This window comes from Saccopteryx leptura, chromosome 9 (assembly GCF_036850995.1).
Source record: "Saccopteryx leptura isolate mSacLep1 chromosome 9, mSacLep1_pri_phased_curated, whole genome shotgun sequence".
Lineage (NCBI taxonomy): Eukaryota > Metazoa > Chordata > Mammalia > Chiroptera > Emballonuridae > Saccopteryx > Saccopteryx leptura.
The window spans coordinates 88,514,721-88,532,195 of record NC_089511.1 but is presented as its reverse complement, the minus strand read 5'-3'; the positions used below and the strand labels follow the sequence as shown (position 1 = coordinate 88,532,195).

General features: G+C 39.4%; 1 protein-coding gene across 2 annotated transcripts in view; it reads left to right on the top strand.

Moving 5' to 3' along the window:
* WAPL (WAPL cohesin release factor) overlaps positions 1-9,938 on the top strand; it is a 103,085-nt gene extending 93,147 nt beyond the window's left edge. For both annotated transcript variants that reach the window (XM_066348119.1, XM_066348118.1), the window contains exons 16-19: positions 142-349; positions 2,700-2,788; positions 7,203-7,298; positions 7,616-9,938. In XM_066348119.1, the coding sequence (XP_066204216.1) occupies positions 142-349; positions 2,700-2,788; positions 7,203-7,298; positions 7,616-7,681 (459 nt within the window). In that variant the 3' untranslated portion in view covers positions 7,682-9,938. The remainder of the gene's footprint in view (positions 1-141; positions 350-2,699; positions 2,789-7,202; positions 7,299-7,615) is intronic.
* The last annotated feature ends 7,537 nt before the right edge of the window (positions 9,939-17,475 follow it).

The window sequence follows — 17,475 nt, the reverse complement described above, 5'->3', positions numbered from 1 at the left end:
AGCATTGCCCCCTAGTGGGCATGCCAGATGGATCCCAGTCGAGGCACTGCCTCACTATCCCCTCCTCAGAACTTTGTATTTGGGTACATATATGTTGGTTGTGATCTCTTTTTAATGATATTCAAAAATATTTTTTGTCAGCTATTCCTTGAACGAGAGCGAGCAGCCCAATTGGCAGAAAGTAAAACAGATGAGTTGATCAAAGATGCTCCCACCACTCAGCATGATAAGAGTGGAGAGTGGCAAGAAACAAGTGGAGAAATACAGTGGGTATCAACTGAAAGGACTGATGGTACAGAAGAGAAACATAAGAAGGAGGACGATGATGAAGAACTTGACCTCAATAAAGGTATGTTTATTTTGAGTGGTATATTCAAATTGAAAATAATTGCTTACTTTTTTTCTTTAGACCATACCTTTAGTTAATTAAAAAAATTTTTTATTTTTTACAGTGACAGTCAGAGGGAGGGATAGATAGGGACAGACAGACAGGAACGGAGAGAGATAAGAAGCATCAATCATCAGTTTTTCATTGCGACGCCTTAGTTGTTCATTGATTGCTTTCTCATATGTACCTTGACTGGGAGGCTACAGCAGACCGAGTAACCCCTTGCTCCAGCCAGTGACCTTGGGCCCAAGCTGGTGAGCCTTGCTCAAACCAGATGAGCCTGCGCTCAAGCTGGCGATCTCGGGGTCTCGAACATGGGTCCTCCGCATCCCAGTTCAACACTCTATCCACTACGCCACCACCGGGTCAGTCTTAATTTCTGTATTGTCATAATCTTTTATTTAATGTTTTATGGTCTCTGTAGTTCAGTGCACACAAGCTTTGATACCTCAGTGCCCAAAGGAGTTCTTCCCTAGCTTCCTGGCAGTGAGGAGGCACCTGTGCAGTGCAGGCAAGATCTGACTTTCCTTGCTGGCCCGGCCTTACTTACCTTTACCTGTAAGGAGAAGCAGCTGAACAATGACCCTAAACTGTTACAGTTTTTAAAATTTGAGATTCTTTTATCAGCCTCATTTTATAAACTGAGATCTATTGTGGTGAACTATAGTCATTGTTTTCAGATGGTATGTAGTTGGTGGAGAACACAGTAAGGAATATACTGAAGGTAATGTCTTCACTAATCAGACAGTATCTACTGTATTAGGAACTGATACTTGATGCATGTAAGTTCTGTAAAACAGCCATTTTTAATTTCATGTCGCTCAAGTGATATAATTTAAGTAATAAAGTTATCCTCACTCAGCTAGGAATCAGGCGCCAACAATGTGTGATTCTGAGTCTAGTCTTTCTCTTATGCCCACTGCTCCCCAAATCTAATGTTAGTAGTTCTGATACTGTAAGAACTTGGTTTTCACATTTACTTAGTTTTGCTTTTTTCTTTGGCATGATGTTTTTGGTTGCTTGGCAGTAATTTTAACTAGCCTAATTTGGATAAGTATCAACATGCTAGGGCTGCCATAACAAAGTACCATAGACTGAGAGGCTTCAGCAACAGAATGTATTTCCTCTTGGTCCCAGAGGGTCAGGTGGCATCAGGGTGGCGTCTGCTGAAACCTCCCCTTTGGCTTGTAGATGACCGCTTTACCCTGTGTCTCTCCATATCTGTTGTCTGTGCGTTGTTTTTCTAATCTCTCCTTATGTGGACAATAGTCAGATTAGGGCCTACCCTTATGACCTCATTTAAATTGGCTGCCTTTTTCATTAAACACGCTATGTCCAAATGCAGTCATATCCTGATGTCAACATCAAATTCACCTCATAAACAAGTTCAATTCATCCTTTTAAAGTAAACAATTGAGTACTTTTCAGTATATTTACAAGGTTATACAGTCATCACCACTAACTTCAGAACATTTTCTTCATCCCCAAAAGAAACCCCATGAACAGCCACTACCCCTTATTCTCCTTTCCATAGCAGAAATTACCAACCCACTTGGGTCTCTGGGTTTGTGTCTTCTGGAATAATACAATATGGCCCTTTGTCACTGGCTTCTTTCACTTAGCCTAATGTGTTCGGTATTCATCATCTTAGAGCATATGCCAGTTCTTGACTTTTATAGCCAAGTAATAGTTCATTGTACGTATAATATATACCACATTTTGTTTAGTCATCAGTTGATGGACATTTGGGTTTGTGTCTACCTTTGGCTGTTACGAATAATGCTGCTGTGAATATTCATGTAAAAGTTTTTGTGTGACCATATATTTTCAGTTCTCTTGAGTATATACCCAAGTATGGAATTGCTGGATTATTTGTTAATTCTATGGTTAATATTTTAAGGAACTGCCAAATTGTTTTCCAAAGTGGCTTCACCATTTTAATTTCCTACCAGCAGCAGCACTTAAGGCAGCGGTTCTCAACCTGTGGGTCACTGCTCTAAGTTTTAGCTGCTATTGCTGGTTATTTTGTCATTTCTGATTATAATATTATATCTAAGAAACCATTCTTAATGTAACAAAATTTAGTCTTGTGTTTTCTTCTAAGGGTTTTATGGTTTTAGCTCTTATGTGATCTTCTATTACCTTATAGCTTCCATTTGAGTGACTTTTTTCGTTAATTTGTGTGGATATCCCATTTTTATAGCGTCGTTTACCAATATTTAACATTTTGAAGAAAGATAACTAACAGAGTTGTTAGTTTCTTGGGTTTTTATTTGTTGATACGCTGTTACTGTTTCTTGTTTATTCTCAGCCCTTCAGCATGCTGGCAAACACATGGAGGACTGCATTGTGGCCTCTTACACAGCTCTGCTGCTAGGCTGTCTCTGTCAGGAGAGTCCAGTAAGTAACAGTTTGTTGTTGCTTTTATATGTGCTAAAAAGATTCTATTATGACATTGCCTTAGTGTTTAAAACTTTCATATATTTGGTGAACTTTTAAGGATTTTTCCATTCTGGTTTACATTCAGTATTATTTTGTATTAGTTTCAAGTGCACAGTGGTTAGACAGTCACATACTTTACTAAGTGTTCCAGTATTTCCAGTGCCCACCTGGCACCAGACAGTTAGCACGTTGTTATTGACTATATTCCCTATGCTCTATGTCACATTCCTGTGACTATTTTGAGTATTTGGTGAATTTGTCAAAGGACATACCAAAGTAAGAGTATATTTGGTTAGTAAGAAAATTCTTGACTAATGGATGATGAATGGGTTCAAATGCCTTTGGGTGAAGAGAGCATAATGTAGAGCCTGTGCTCAGCTGGCTTCAGTGCAGAAGTGCAGCCTTAGTGATGTCCAGGACTCAGATCTGTCGCTAAACTCCACTGTCCCCTGCACGCTGCCTCTGCGAGCTCGCCTTACGGCCCTGTGCTGGCAGAAAGAGGTGGCCTCTTCCTATAGATTCCTGTAAGTGCAGTGCTTTTCCCCTCGACCCCTTTCTACCAGCTATATCAAGCAGACTCCTCTTCATCTTGGCCAGTGTGACTCGCATGCTTTCATTTGAACTACTCACTGGCCAGAAAAATGGGGCTGTGTAAGATTTAGATCATTGTGATTTAACTACAGGAAGTATGAGTGTCCACACAGCTTTGTGCCAAGAAAGCACAGAAGTGGATGGTTCTGGCCTTTGGGACAGTTTATTTTAAAATGGGGGACACATGGAGTTCTTGGGTTTGTTTTCTTTTTTTTTATTTTTTAAGGGAAGGTACCAGGGGAAGACTCAGAGTTTAAAATGAAAGGGAGGTATTTTTAGGAGCCAGGACATTCGGGAGGCGACACAGTAGAGCTGTATTGTGTGGTGGGAAGGTTCGCGTCTCTCTCTGAGCCAGGAAGAGGAAGGGCTCTGTCAGGAGGGACACTCCCTCTGGGGTCTGTGCAGCCACCAGCACTATTTGTTTTCACTGCCGAGTTGTATGCATCGCCTCTCCCCACGTCCCTGGAGCCATTTGTCTGTCTTTTCCCTGTTTACACTGCAGTCAAGGCTGTGATCTGCATGTACACTAGCCCACATCGTGGTGGTCCTTGGTGGCACCACTGCTTTTAGGATCAAGAACACACTTCTTCTCATCATAGCTCTGGGGGTCCTGAAAGATCTTCATTCCCTTTCTGTGAATCTCCTCAGCTCACCCTTTACTCATCCTAGTTTCAGTCATGTTCTTTCTTAAATAATGGTTCTTGAAATTAACTTGTTTTATTACCTCATGTGGTTTATCTGTGGCATCTTTCCTGTTCATTTTCTCGCTGTCTCTAAAGAGAAGATAAGGTCTCTTTGTTGTGGGGAATGTTGTGAGTTAATAGAGCCAGATGTTTTTGTTGCCTTGGGGATCATTATGATTAACCCAAAAAAGCAAACTGGTACCACAAAACGTGAAGCAGATTGGTTTGCCCAGTGTGTTAAGTGGAAGAGAGACAAGAAAGTAGATAGTTGTTTATAGTGAATACTGCTTTGTGGTGAAGGGTCATTTTCCATTGCCTACCAGGCGTCTGGTGCCTGCAGTGTTCTTGCAGGTCTACCTGTCCTTCCTGCTCTCTTGGCTCTCCATTCCTGCAGTTTTGCACACTGCCACCATAGCTGCTTCCTTAAGAGCACATATGACTGACTCCTCTTACCAGTCCTTCTTACTCACCATCATTTAGGGAATAATGACTATGTTTACTGCTATAAGACCCCAAACTTAAAACTGCTTCTCCAGTTTTTCAGTCTGGTGCACCCCTTGGGCACTTTACATTTCCCAGACAAACCTTGCTGTCTCACTCCTCTTCTTTCTGTACCCACACATTGCCCTGCCCACCACTGTCCTAGCATCTCTCTTCCCTAGGAACTGCTTAAAGACATGCTTACACCCAGCTTTCCTTTCACTCTGTAGGTAACCATAGCCATTACTCTTAATATTCTCCAGTTATTATATTTTTTAAACATTTAGTAAAATCTCATAATTGTTCTAGCTACAGAATTTGTGCTGGGGACTAACGGTGGCTCTTGGTGGGGAGGTTCACTAGAATATGGATGATTGATACTGCATGCCTCGGCACATGGTGATTTTAGCAACATTTTATTAAGATCTTTTCTGAAACGATTTGTACCATTATTTTGTGTATTTGTACCGTTATTTTGTTTCTTTATATAATTTCAAAAGTACCCGGATGGAAGCATAAAAAAGGGAGGGGTGGCAGATTTTCTAAGAGAGTAATTTTAGTCTCCTTTCCTGCCCCCACCAACAAAACTCAACCCAGAATTGCTCCTGCCCCTGCACACCTCCCACTCCCCACCCCAACCTCAGGAGAGCTATTCCTTCTGTGCTTTTTTTATTATTATTATAGAAAGCTCTTTTAAGAAAAGCTTTTCCTTTCATTCTTTATGAACTTTTAAAGCATTTTAAAGATATATTGAAGTAGAGCAGGTTTTATCCCCACAAATAAGATTTTTTCTTATCATTAAGTATGAATTTTAAATAGATTCTTGGCCTGTGGTTTATAGTCATCAACTCATTCAACTTTAAAACCTTTCTCATCTCCCAGTAGCTTTTCTGTAACTGCTGCCTTGAGTTTTTCCAGTTCACACTTGGGCTTCTTCCACATTTGACTTTGCAGCAGAGACATTGTGCGGCAGGTACACAGGTTGGCAAGCCTTTCTGTGTCTTTCCCAGGGCTCTCTGGGACCAACCTACTGGCCACTTCTTCAAGGTCATTTGTCTGCACCTCTCAGGTCACGATTTCTATCATCATCTCCTAGATCTGGCGCACCTATTGATATTGAGCATAAGAGGTCTTCTGAATCTGGTTATTGAGTTTTTTAGTAAAACCAACGGAATAGATGAAGCAAATAACCGTGGGTAGTCTTGACATCGTGAGCTTCAGTCATGGTCTACCATTTTTAATCATGGGGAGCACATTTTCTCATGAGTAACTTCCATGCCATAGAAATTAGGCATTTTTTGTTCTGAATATCCTCAGTAATTAGCTTGAATTTTCTAAATGCAACTTCATCATATTGTAGATCAGCTAGGCTCACTTCAGAAACATGAACCTTGAGACCATCAGGTACAATTTTGATTCCTTGCATTCTCATGACCAGTGTTTTTCCAGGGTTTCTAATAATGACCAAAGCTGGTCCTTTAACATCATACTAATAACTCTTAGAAAGTGGATCAACCACTTTCTTGGCTCCCTTTCTTGTTGCCTTCCATAAGGCTCTTGTTCTTGCCGACTGCCGTGCTGGTCAGAGAGCCAAAGGGTGAAATGGAGCAGGTATATTTTTCTTATAACAGACTGGTTTCTATATAGTTTGGCTGCCTCTTGCTAACAGTGAAAGGAAACACCTTAATCTCTCCTGGCTTACTGACACTCTCCCCCTCATAGATCATACTAGATTTCCTTCAGAAAGATCTAGTTAATTTTTACCCCACATAATTAGTTAAATTCACCTGTGGAACAGGAGGAATTTTCTCTGCGATCTTTTTTTTTTTTTTTTTTTGCATTTTTCTGAAGCTGGAAACAGGGAGAGACAGTCAGACAGACTCCCGCATGCGCCCGACCGGGATCCACCCGGCACGCCCACCATGGGGCGACGCTCTGCCCACCAGGGGGCGATGCTCTGCCCATCCTGGGTGTCGCCATGTTGTGACCAGAGCCACTCTAGCGCCTGGGGCAGAGGCCACAGAGCCATCCCCAGCGCCTGGGCCATCTTTGCTCCAATGGAGCCTTGGCTGCGGGAGGGGAAGAGAGAGACAGAGAGGAAGGCGCGGCAGAGGGGTGGAGAAGCAAATGGGCGGCTCTCCTATGTGCCCTGGCCGGGAATCGAACCCGGGTCCTCCGCACGCTAGGCCGACGCTCTACCGCTGAGCCAACCGGCCAGGGCCGATCTTTTTCTTTTTATTCCATAAGCAGCTCTGAGTATATTCTGAAGTGTAACATTTTAAATTCTGCCCTCCTCCTTTCCTAACACAAGCCTCCCCCTCCCCCCAATGTGCACATGCTCAGCAGCACTTTCTGTGCATTTACAAGAGTAAATACGCACACATACATTCATTTTGTGGCCTTTACTAGCTTAAACTTGGCCCTTTCTTTCTGTGGATAGGATGGGGTAGGGAGTGGCAACACACATACACGCAGAGGTGAGTATGGAAAAGGAAATCACATATTAACCAGGGAGTTCAGGGACCCTGGAGAGAACATGTGCCAAAACCACCAACACAGAGCAGGATGCCCACTCTGTGTTCTGCCACCTGACTGGGATTTCTTTGCTGTTTCCTCAGATCAATGTGACCACTGTGCGGGAGTATCTGCCTGAAGGGGACTTCTCAATAATGACAGAGATGCTCAAAAAATTCCTGAGCTTTATGAATCTTACTGTAAGTAGCTTCTATTGCAGCTTCTGGGGTTTTAAATGTGTTTAACACATGAATGACAGTAGAAATAAAAATACTGTGACCATAGTGAGTGGAAGGAAAACAGGATCTTCTTTCAGTAAGTGTACCCTATTTCTCTTTTAAAGTAATTAATTATTTTGACCAAATTATTATCAAAGCCATAATTCAATCTCTGTGTTTTGATTCATAATGTTGAGTTTAGTCAAACTAAAGAATTTATGCTTTGATCTAATAGTTTTTAAACTTTATAAAACATTAATTGTTACTTCCTCTCTCCCCACCCACCCTCCTCCTTTCAGTGTGCTGTTGGAACCACAGGCCAGAAGTCTATCTCTAGAGTGATTGAGTACTTGGAACATTGCTAGCTGCTTCACCTTTGCTTCAGGTGCTTGGTAATGCCGGAGTGACTCTTAGACAAAGAAAAGTCATGAAAGAAGTCCTTGAAGATACACCAAGAACATTCATCAGTGTCATTCATGTTTGGATTTTGAAGGCCTCCTGATTTCTTCGTCATGCATTCTGCATTTGCTAGATGACAGTTACTGCACCAATCTGCAACTATCAAAAATGAGGGGAAGGTTCAGGCTGTTAATCCCATGCAGTATTTAAGTACACTTACTTTGGCAGAGTTTATACTCTCCCTTGTCCTCTTGCTTTCCTCTGGGCAAGTTGAAGGGGAAACTTGTGCTGCTGTTAGTGCAACTGCTGTGTATGTTGAGCCACTGTTGTCATGCCAGCCAGGTGCAAAGGCAGCTTAGCTACTGAGGCAACGAATGTTCGGAGGACATTCTAGACAACAGCTTAGTTCCTTTTTTCAGGCTCATTTGCTTTTGCTCTTTTGTTGAATGATTCCAATCGTAAATAAAGCTTTTAATAATTTGTGAATTTTTTCTTGTTGTTCCCTGAACTACTGTCTATATTTAAAATTAGATGGAATCCAAAGACACAAGGGATTAGTATCATATTTTTTATTCTTGATTTGATATGGGTTCTCAGACTGTTGTTCACTCTTCAGACCGTGACCATGTTCATTATGCTACCGTAGTGAGTCATAACTGTAGGCGCAAGAAAACTCACAGTATAGGGGACGATGACATAGATGATGTGCCCAGTTAGAGGATGAAGCAAAACAGACAAACCCAGGGTAGTTTACACTTACTGTTAGGGGAGGCTCTTGAAACATTATGAAGTTTTGAGGAAGGACTCTCTAGATATATTTTCTAATGTTCAGTACAATAATTATAAGGAAGCTAAAACACCAATGTGGAATTCATGTTTCCAGATGACGTGTATATTCTTCTAAGAGTGACAGGATCAAATGCATAAGCGCAAAGCCTTAAATTGCTGGTGTAGAAAGATCCTTTTCTTTTTCCATTCAGAGTCTTAGTTCATAGGGCAGTGTGCTGTTTGGAAAGCAGTCATGGAACACACACAACACTATCCTTAATTTCACAACATTGCAAGATTTTTCTTGTGTTACTGTTCAGACCACTAGTTATACATTTTTTCTTTATCAGACCCCAATGTAGGCTTTCCAGAGATCTATTTCATTAATATTTTTAAATATCTTTCAGGTAGTTACATTGTTTCGTCATTGAATTTGTAAAACTTGAAGCCATAAAAATATTAAGTTTGGTGTGTACTGGGGAAAATAGCTAAAAGTCTAATTTTTACTTCTTTAGACTTTGTTATTTCCTTGTATAAAGTGACAAATCGGGGCTCTTGTATCAGTGCCAGCTGTAATGTTTTTTAATGCAGTGGCTGCCTTCTAATGTCTTCCTATTTTTGATAATGCAGATTGCTGGGAAATCTATAAGGAAGTAACTGGTTCCAGGCAAATTGTTTTCTTCTTTGTCCTGCCTACCCAGACCCCACCCATCACCTGAGAGCATAGTATGCCAGTGTAACTTGGAAAACACTTAGTTTGTATTTGCCCTGAGTATAAAAGCTAGCTTAGCAAACTATTTTAAAAGCATATTGGTAAATGATATTCATAAAAATGAATTAGATATATTTTGTTTAATTATTGTAAAATATGTTGATATTTATTAATCATTGATATAGGAGAAAGAACAGATTTTTGGTAAAATGGACTTGTGGAAGGTGGTAAGAAATAGCAAACATTTGGATGAGAACAATCAGGGCGAACTACATTTTTCTGTTACACTGGTAATCATTGGAGAATTGATTTACCTCAGTGTTTAACAGTTTTTTGTTTTGTTATTTAAATAATAACTAATTGTCGAGCACTGATAAGAGATGCAGATTTTGGTGGGGGTGGGGTGGGGGAGAAATCACCTCACCAACTGCAGTGCATTTGTGTGTTGAACCCTCAGAGAACTCTGCATTTTAGGGTACTTGAGGCTGACTTAAAAATTAAAATTTTAAAGTAACCTTTTTTTCCATTGTAAATATTTGTGTAAATACAACCAATTGGAAATTAGACAGTAGAGTACTTTTCTGAATCCAATCTTATTTTTATTTTATACAGTATTTCTCAGCTGTGATCTTTGGAGCAAAAGCCAACGGCAGGAAAAAAATAGTTTGTACCAGTTTCATGAAGTATGTCTTTGGGTTTTTGTAAATAATTTTAACTCAAATAAAATTGCTACTTTCAATACATATGTTGTCTTTAACAAATCTATTTAAGTGTTTTGGAGCAAGAAGTCTTACAAACTTCATAAAGCTGACAGATGGGAAACAGCAGTTTGTCACTCTAAAGCCAGTAGCCACAGCCACCATCACAGCCTCCTGGCCCATGCAGGTTCGCATTAGATTCTGACAGACAGTAATGAAACAACAGAGCCAAGAACTGGTGGGCCATTACATTTAATCCTAGCTTGCACCCTGTGGGCAAGTAAAAACACACTCTGGGCTCCAAAACCCACTTATTCAGTGCTCACAAAGCTACTGACTTATCCGAGTTTCCTAGAATCAAAGGTTTCTAGCTCACCAGCCTTATTCACCTCTATTTCCCATCTCCTTCTCTCCGCACAAACTGGCTTCTTCAGCATTCTGCCATCTTGGCTGCCTCTCCTCTCCTTCACGTGACCTCTCCCTGCTCTCCTTTCTCTGCTCTCTCCTCTAATGCTAATCTCAGGAACTGAGAGAGAGCAAGCTCCCAGTCTGCCCCACTTTATAGTGTAGAAACCAAAACCTTTAATCCAATATACAAACGAGGGAGTCTCTGATACAGTCATTTATCTGAGGCATAATGGGATTCCTCATGAGAGTGCACCACCCCACATCAAAAAGGGTGGGAAAGGCTTAGTCCCAAAACCAAGCCCCAGGCTACAAGGATCCTGCCAGCCCACAGCCGCCCCCAAAACACATTAATATAATCACGCCCATCCCAAGCGAGAAGGGCAACCAATACCATCACGTGGGCAACAGGCTTCCACGTGGGCAGCACCATCTTTTTTTTTTTTAAATTTTAATGGGGTGACTGATAAATCAGGGTACATATGTTCACAGAAAACATCTCTACGTTATTTTGACATTTGATTATGCTTCATTCCCATCACCCAAAGTCCAATTGTCTTCCATCACCTTCTAACTGGTTTTCTTTGTGCCCCTCCCCTCCCCCAAACCCCTCCCACCCCATAACCCCAATACTCTTGTCCATGTATCTGAGTCTCATTCTTTTTAATTTTTATTTTATTTTATTTTTTTATTTATTCATTTTAGAGAGGAGAGAGAGGGAGAGAGAGAGAAAGAGAGAGAGACAGGGGGGAGGAGCAGGAAGCATCAACTCCCATATGTGCCTTGACCAGGCAAGCCCAGGGTTTCGAACCGGCGACCTCAGCATTTCCAGGTCAACGCTTTATCCGCTGCGCCACCACAGGTCTGAGTCTCATTCTTATGACCCACCTCTGTATGGAATCATACAGTTCTTAGTTTTTTCTGATTTACTTATTTCTCTCAGTATAATGTTATCAAGGTCCATTCTTGTTGTAAATGTCATCATTTCTTATGGCAGAGTAGTATTGCATAGTATATATGTACCAAAGCTTTATAATCCACTCATCCTCTGACGGACACTTGGGCTGTTTCTAGATCTTCGCTATTGTGAACAATGCCATAAAAATGGGGGTGTATTTCTTCTTTTGAAACAGTGCTATGGTGTTCTTGGGGTATATTCCTAAAAGTGGTATAGCTGGGTCAAAAGGCAGTTCGATTTTCAATTTTTTGAGGAATCTCCATACTGTTTTTCACAGAGGCTGCACCAGTCTGGATTCCCACCAGCAGTGCAGGAGGGTTCCCTTTTCTCCACATCCTGCCCAGCACTTAAACTCTGTATCGTTTTGTTGATGAGGGCCATTCTGACTGGTGTGAGGTGATATCTCATTGTGGTTTTAATTTGTATTTCTCTAATGATTAGTGATGTTGAGCATTTTTTCATATGCCTATTGGCCATCTGTATGTCCTCTTTGGAGAAGTGTCTATAAATTTCTTCTGCCTATTTTTTTTTTATTGGATTGTTTCTCTTCCTGGTGTTGAGTTTTACAAGTTCTTTATAAATTTTGGTTATTAACCCTTTATCAGACTTATTGTCGAATATGTTCTCCCATTGTGTGGTTTGTCTTTTTTATTTTGCTTATATTGTCTTGAGCTGTGCAAAAGCTTTTTAGTTTGATATACTCCCATTTGTTCATCTTGTTCTTTATTTCACTTGTGCGTGGAGATAAATCAGCAAATATCTTGATGTGAGAAATACTGGAGAGCTTACTGCCTGTGTTTTCTCCCAAGATGATTATTGTTTCATGACTTACATTTAAGTCTTTTATCCATTTTGAATTTACTTTTGTGAATGGTGTAAGTTGGTGGTCTAGTTTCATTTTTTTTGCAGGTAGCTGTCTAATTTTTCCAACACCATTTATTAAAGAGGCTGTCTTTACTCCATTGTATGCTCTTATCTCCTTTGTCAAATATCAGTTGTCCATAGAGCTGTGGGTTTATTTCTGGGTTCTCTGTTCTGTTCCATTGATCTATATGCCTGTTCTTATGCCAGTACCAGGCTGTTTTGAGTACAATGGCCTTGTAGTATAACTTGATATCCGGAAGTGTGATACCTCCCACATTATTCTTCCTTTTCAAGATTGCTGAGGCTATTCGTGTTCTCTTTTGGTTCCATATAAAGTTTTGGAATATGTATTCTATATCTTTGGAGTAAGTCATTGGTATTTTAATTGGTATTGCATTGAATTTATAATTTGCTTTGGGTAATATAGACATTTTAATGATGTTTATTTTTCCTAAACATGAGCATGGTATATGCTTCCACTTGTTTGTACCTTCCCTGATTTCTCTTATCAATGTTTTATAATTTTCTGAGTACAAGTCTTTAATCTCCCTGGTTAATTTTATTCCTAGGTGCTTTATTTTTTCGGTTGCAATAGAAAAGGGAATTGCTTCCTTAATTTCTCTTTCTGACAGTTCATTGTTAGTGTATAAAAATGCCTCTGATTTCTGAGTATTAATTTTATATCCTGCCACCTTGCCGAATTCATTTATCAGGTCTAGTAGTTTTTTCACTGAGATATTAGGGTTTTCTATATAAAATATATCATCTGCAAATAATGATAGTTTTACTTCTTTTCCAATTTGGATGCCTTTTATTTCTTTTTCTAGTCTGATTGCTGTGGCTAGGACTTCCAGAACTGTGTTGAATAAGAGTGGTGAAAGGGGGCACCTCTGCCTTGTCCCTGATCTTAAGGGGATTGCTTTTAATTTTTGCCCATTGAGTATGATGTTGGCTGTGGGTTTGTCATAGATGGCCTTTATCATGTTGAGGTATGTTCCCTGTATTCCCACTTTGCTGAGAGTTTTGATCATGAATGGGTGCTTTTTCTGCATCTATTGAAATTATCATATGGTTTTTCTCCTTCCTTTTGTTTATGTGATGAATCATATTGATTGATTTGCAAATATTGTACCAGCCTTGCCTCCCAAGAATAAATCCCACTTGATCATGGTGTATGATTTTTTTCATATATTGCTGGATCCAGTTTGCTAATATTTTGTTGAGGATTTTAGCATCTAAATTCATCAGGGATATTGGCCTATAATTTTCTTTCTTTGTGTTGTCTTTGCCTGGTTTTGGAATCAGAATTATACTCGCCTCATAAAAGGAGCTTGGAAGTTTCCTTCCTCTTCAATTTTTTGAAATAGCTTAAGATGAATAGGAGTTATGTCTTGTTTGAATATTTGGTACAATTCACTTGTGAAGTCATCAGGCCCAGGACTTCTCTTTTTTGGGAGTTTTTTTGATAAATGTTTCAATCACATTTATTGTAATCGGTCTGTTTAGGTTTTCTGATTCTTCCAGATTAATTTTTGGAAGATTATATGTTTTAAAGAATTTGTCCATTTCATCTGGGTTGTCTAGTTATTTGGCGTACAGTTCTTCATAGTATTTTCTTACAATATTTTGTATTTCTGTTGTGTCAGTTGTAATTTCCCCACTCCCATTTCTAATTTTATTTATTTGAATCCTCTCTCTTTTTTTCTTGGTGAGTCTGGTTAAAGGTTCATCGATCTTGTTTACCTTTTCAAAGAACCAGCTCCTGGTTTCATTGATCCTCTGTATTGTTTCTTTAGCCCTTATGATATTTATTTCTGCTCTGATCTTTATTATTTCCTTCCTTCCTACTAGCTCTGGGCTTTACTTGCTATTCTTTTTCTAGTTCTTTTAGATGTTGTTTATTTAAGCTTTTTCTAGCTTCTTAAGGTATGCCTGTAATGCTATGAACTTCCCTCTCAAGACTGCTTTTGCTGTGTTCCATAAATTTCGAGTTGATATATACTCATTATCGTTTGTTTCTAGGAATTTTAAATTTTCTTTTATCTCATTGTTAACCCATTCGTTATTTTATAACATGCTATTTATTCAATAGTTTCCATGTGTTTGAGTATTTTTCAGTTTTTCTGTTGTAGTTGATTTCTAGTTTCATGCCATTGTGATCAGAGAAAGTGTTCAATATGATTTCAATCTTCTTAAATTTGTTGAGGCCACTTTTGTGCCCTAACATGTGGTCTATCCTAGAGAATGTTCCATGAGCACTTGAAAAGAATGTATATTCTGCTGCTTTAGGGTGAAAGGTTCTGAAGATATCTATTAAATTGAGTTGATCTAGTATGTCCTTTAAGTCTACTGTTTTTTTGTTAATTTTCGTTCTGTAGGATCTATCTAGTGATGTTAGTGGGGTATTGAAATCCCCTACTATTATAGTATTGCTGTTGATCTCGCCCTATAAATCCATTAAAGTCTGCTTTATATATTTAGGTGCTCCTATATTAGGTGTGTAGATATTTATAATGGTTATATCTTCCTTTTGGATTGCTCCCTTCCTTATCTCTTACTGTAGTCTTTGTTTTAAAGTCCATTTTGTCTGATATAAGTACTGCTACCCCAGCTTTTTTTTCATTTCCATTTGCGTGAAATATTTTAATCCATCCTTTTATCTTCAGTCTATGTTCATCTTTTGTTTTAAGGTGTGTCTCATATAGACAGCACATGTATGGGTCCTGTTTTCTTATCCACGCAGCTACCCTATGTCTTTTGATCAGATCACTTAATCCATTTACATTTGAGGTTATTATTGATATGTAATTGTTTATTGCCATTTTATTTTTTAAAATTGTATTTCTCTTGAGGAAAAGATGGCAGCGGATTAGGCGGACGCACAGACGCCCAGCTATTACCACCAAACTGGAATACAAATCAATTTAGGAAAAATCAGCATGAAAAACCAACTCTGAACTACAAGAACAGCTCTCAAAAACCAAGGAGCAAAGAAGAAGCCACAACAAACCTGGTAGGGAGCGCCTGAATCTCCCCTGCTTACAGGAACGGAGGGAGGGGATGAGGCTGAGAGCCCACAGGGGATCTCACAGAAGGGAAAAGAGCAGAAACTACTGCTCACAGCCACTTGCTTGGCAACCAGAGAGCGAGGTGTGTTGAAAAGACCAGCTTATCTCCCAAGTGGAAAGGAAAGAGAGGTACAGACTGTGAGGGACTAAGGAATGAAGGAAATGACCTAAAAAAGCTGACTCATCCATGCTGGAGGCGGCCATAGCTAGGGGAGGGACTGAATGGTTCTCAAAACAGAGCTGAATTGCTTCTGGATCAGAAATCTCCAGACATCTATCCAGCTCCAATCAGCACAACAAGACACAGCTGAAAACAAGAAGTGGGGAGGAGGGGCAGTAACTCAGGTCTCCATGGAGATCTGAGATACACCTCCCCCTACTGAAGCTGAGAAAACACCCTTCCCCCAGAGAGATTAATTGGCTAAAGAGGCCTTCAGAGTCTCAGGTTACACCCACCACAATCCTGGATACAGTTTCAAGGAAGCCCCCTGCTGAGATCATTAAAAAGACTATCACCTGTTAAGAAAACAACTCAAAACTTCAAAGCTGCCCAAATCCGAAAGTGGATTACAGATAACAGCTGATACCAACCCAAGAAGACCTAGAAATAACACAACTGAAAACTGGATGCAGACAACACCAAGACTGGACTCAACCAACTCTACAAATATAACACCCAAAAACAGACAATGAGAAGACAAAGAAGTACAATCCAAATGAAACCACAAGAGACACCTTCAGGAGATGAACTGAGTGATATGGAAATAATCAAACTTCCAGATGCGGAGTTCAAAATAATGATTGTAAGGATGCTTAGGGATCTTAGAACAACAATGGATGGTCATTATGAACACCTAAATAAAGAAATAGCAAGTATAAAAAAGAATCAGTCGGAGATGACAAATACAATATCAGAAATAAAGACCACAATGGAAGGAATTAAAAACAGGATAGATAGAGCTGAGGATCGAATCAGCAAGTTGGAGGACAACTGGAATGAAGACATGAAAGCAGAGAAGAAAAGAGAAAAGAGACTCAAAAAGTCAGAGGAAACCCTTAGAGAGCTCTGTGACAACATGAAGAGAAATAACATCTGCATCATAGGGGTTCCTAAAGAAGAAGAAAAAGAACAAGGGATAGAGACTTTGTTCAATCATATCATAGCTGAAAACTTCCCTAAATTAATGCAAGAGAAACTCTCACAAGTCCAAGAAGCACAGAGGTCTCCATTAAAGAGAAACCGAAAGAAACCTACACCAAAACACATCATAATTAAAATATCAAAGCTAAGCGATAAAGAGAAAATATTAAAAGCTGCAAGAGAAAAAAAAGTTATCACCTACAAAGGAGGCCCCGTAAGGATGACATCTGACCTCTCAACAGAAACACTTGAGGCCAGAAGGGAATGCAAGAAATATTCAAAGTAATGCAGAACAAGAACCTACAACCAAGACTACTTTATCCAGCAAGGCTATCATTTAAAATCGAAGGAGAAACGCTTCCCAGACAAAAAACAACCTAAGGAATTCATTACAACCAAACCAATGCTGCAGGAAATGTTAAGGGGCCTGTTGTAAACAGATCAAAGTGGGAAAAGAATATAGCACAAAGGAATACATCTTTAAAAAAGAAAATGGCAATAAACAACTACATATCAATAATAACCTTAAACATAAATGGATTAAATGATCCAATCAAAAGACATAGGGTAGCTGCGTGGATAAGAAAACAGGACCCATACATATGCTCTCTACAAGAGACACACACCTTAGAACAAAAAATACACATAGATTGAAGTTAAAAGGATGGAAAAAAACATTTCATGCAAATGGAAATGAAAAAAAACTGGGGTACCAATACTTATATCAGGCAAATTGGACTTTAAAACAAAGGATATAGTAAGAGATAAAGAAGGCCACTACATAATGATAAAAGGAGTAATCCAACAGGAAGATATAACTACTATAAATATCTATGCACCTAATATAGGAGCACCCAAATATATAAAGCGGACTTTGATTGATTTAAAGGGCAAGATCAACAGCAATACTATAATAGTAGGGTATTTCAATATCCCACTAACATCACTAGATAGATCCTCAAGAAAGAAAATTAACAAAGAAACAGCAGACTTATTGGAAACACTAGATCAACTCAATTTAATAGATATCTTCAGAACCTTTCACCCTAAAGCAGCAGAATATACATTCTTTTCAAGTGCTCATGGTACATTCTCTAGGATAGACCACATTTTAGGGCACAAAAGGGCTCTCAACAAATTTAAGAA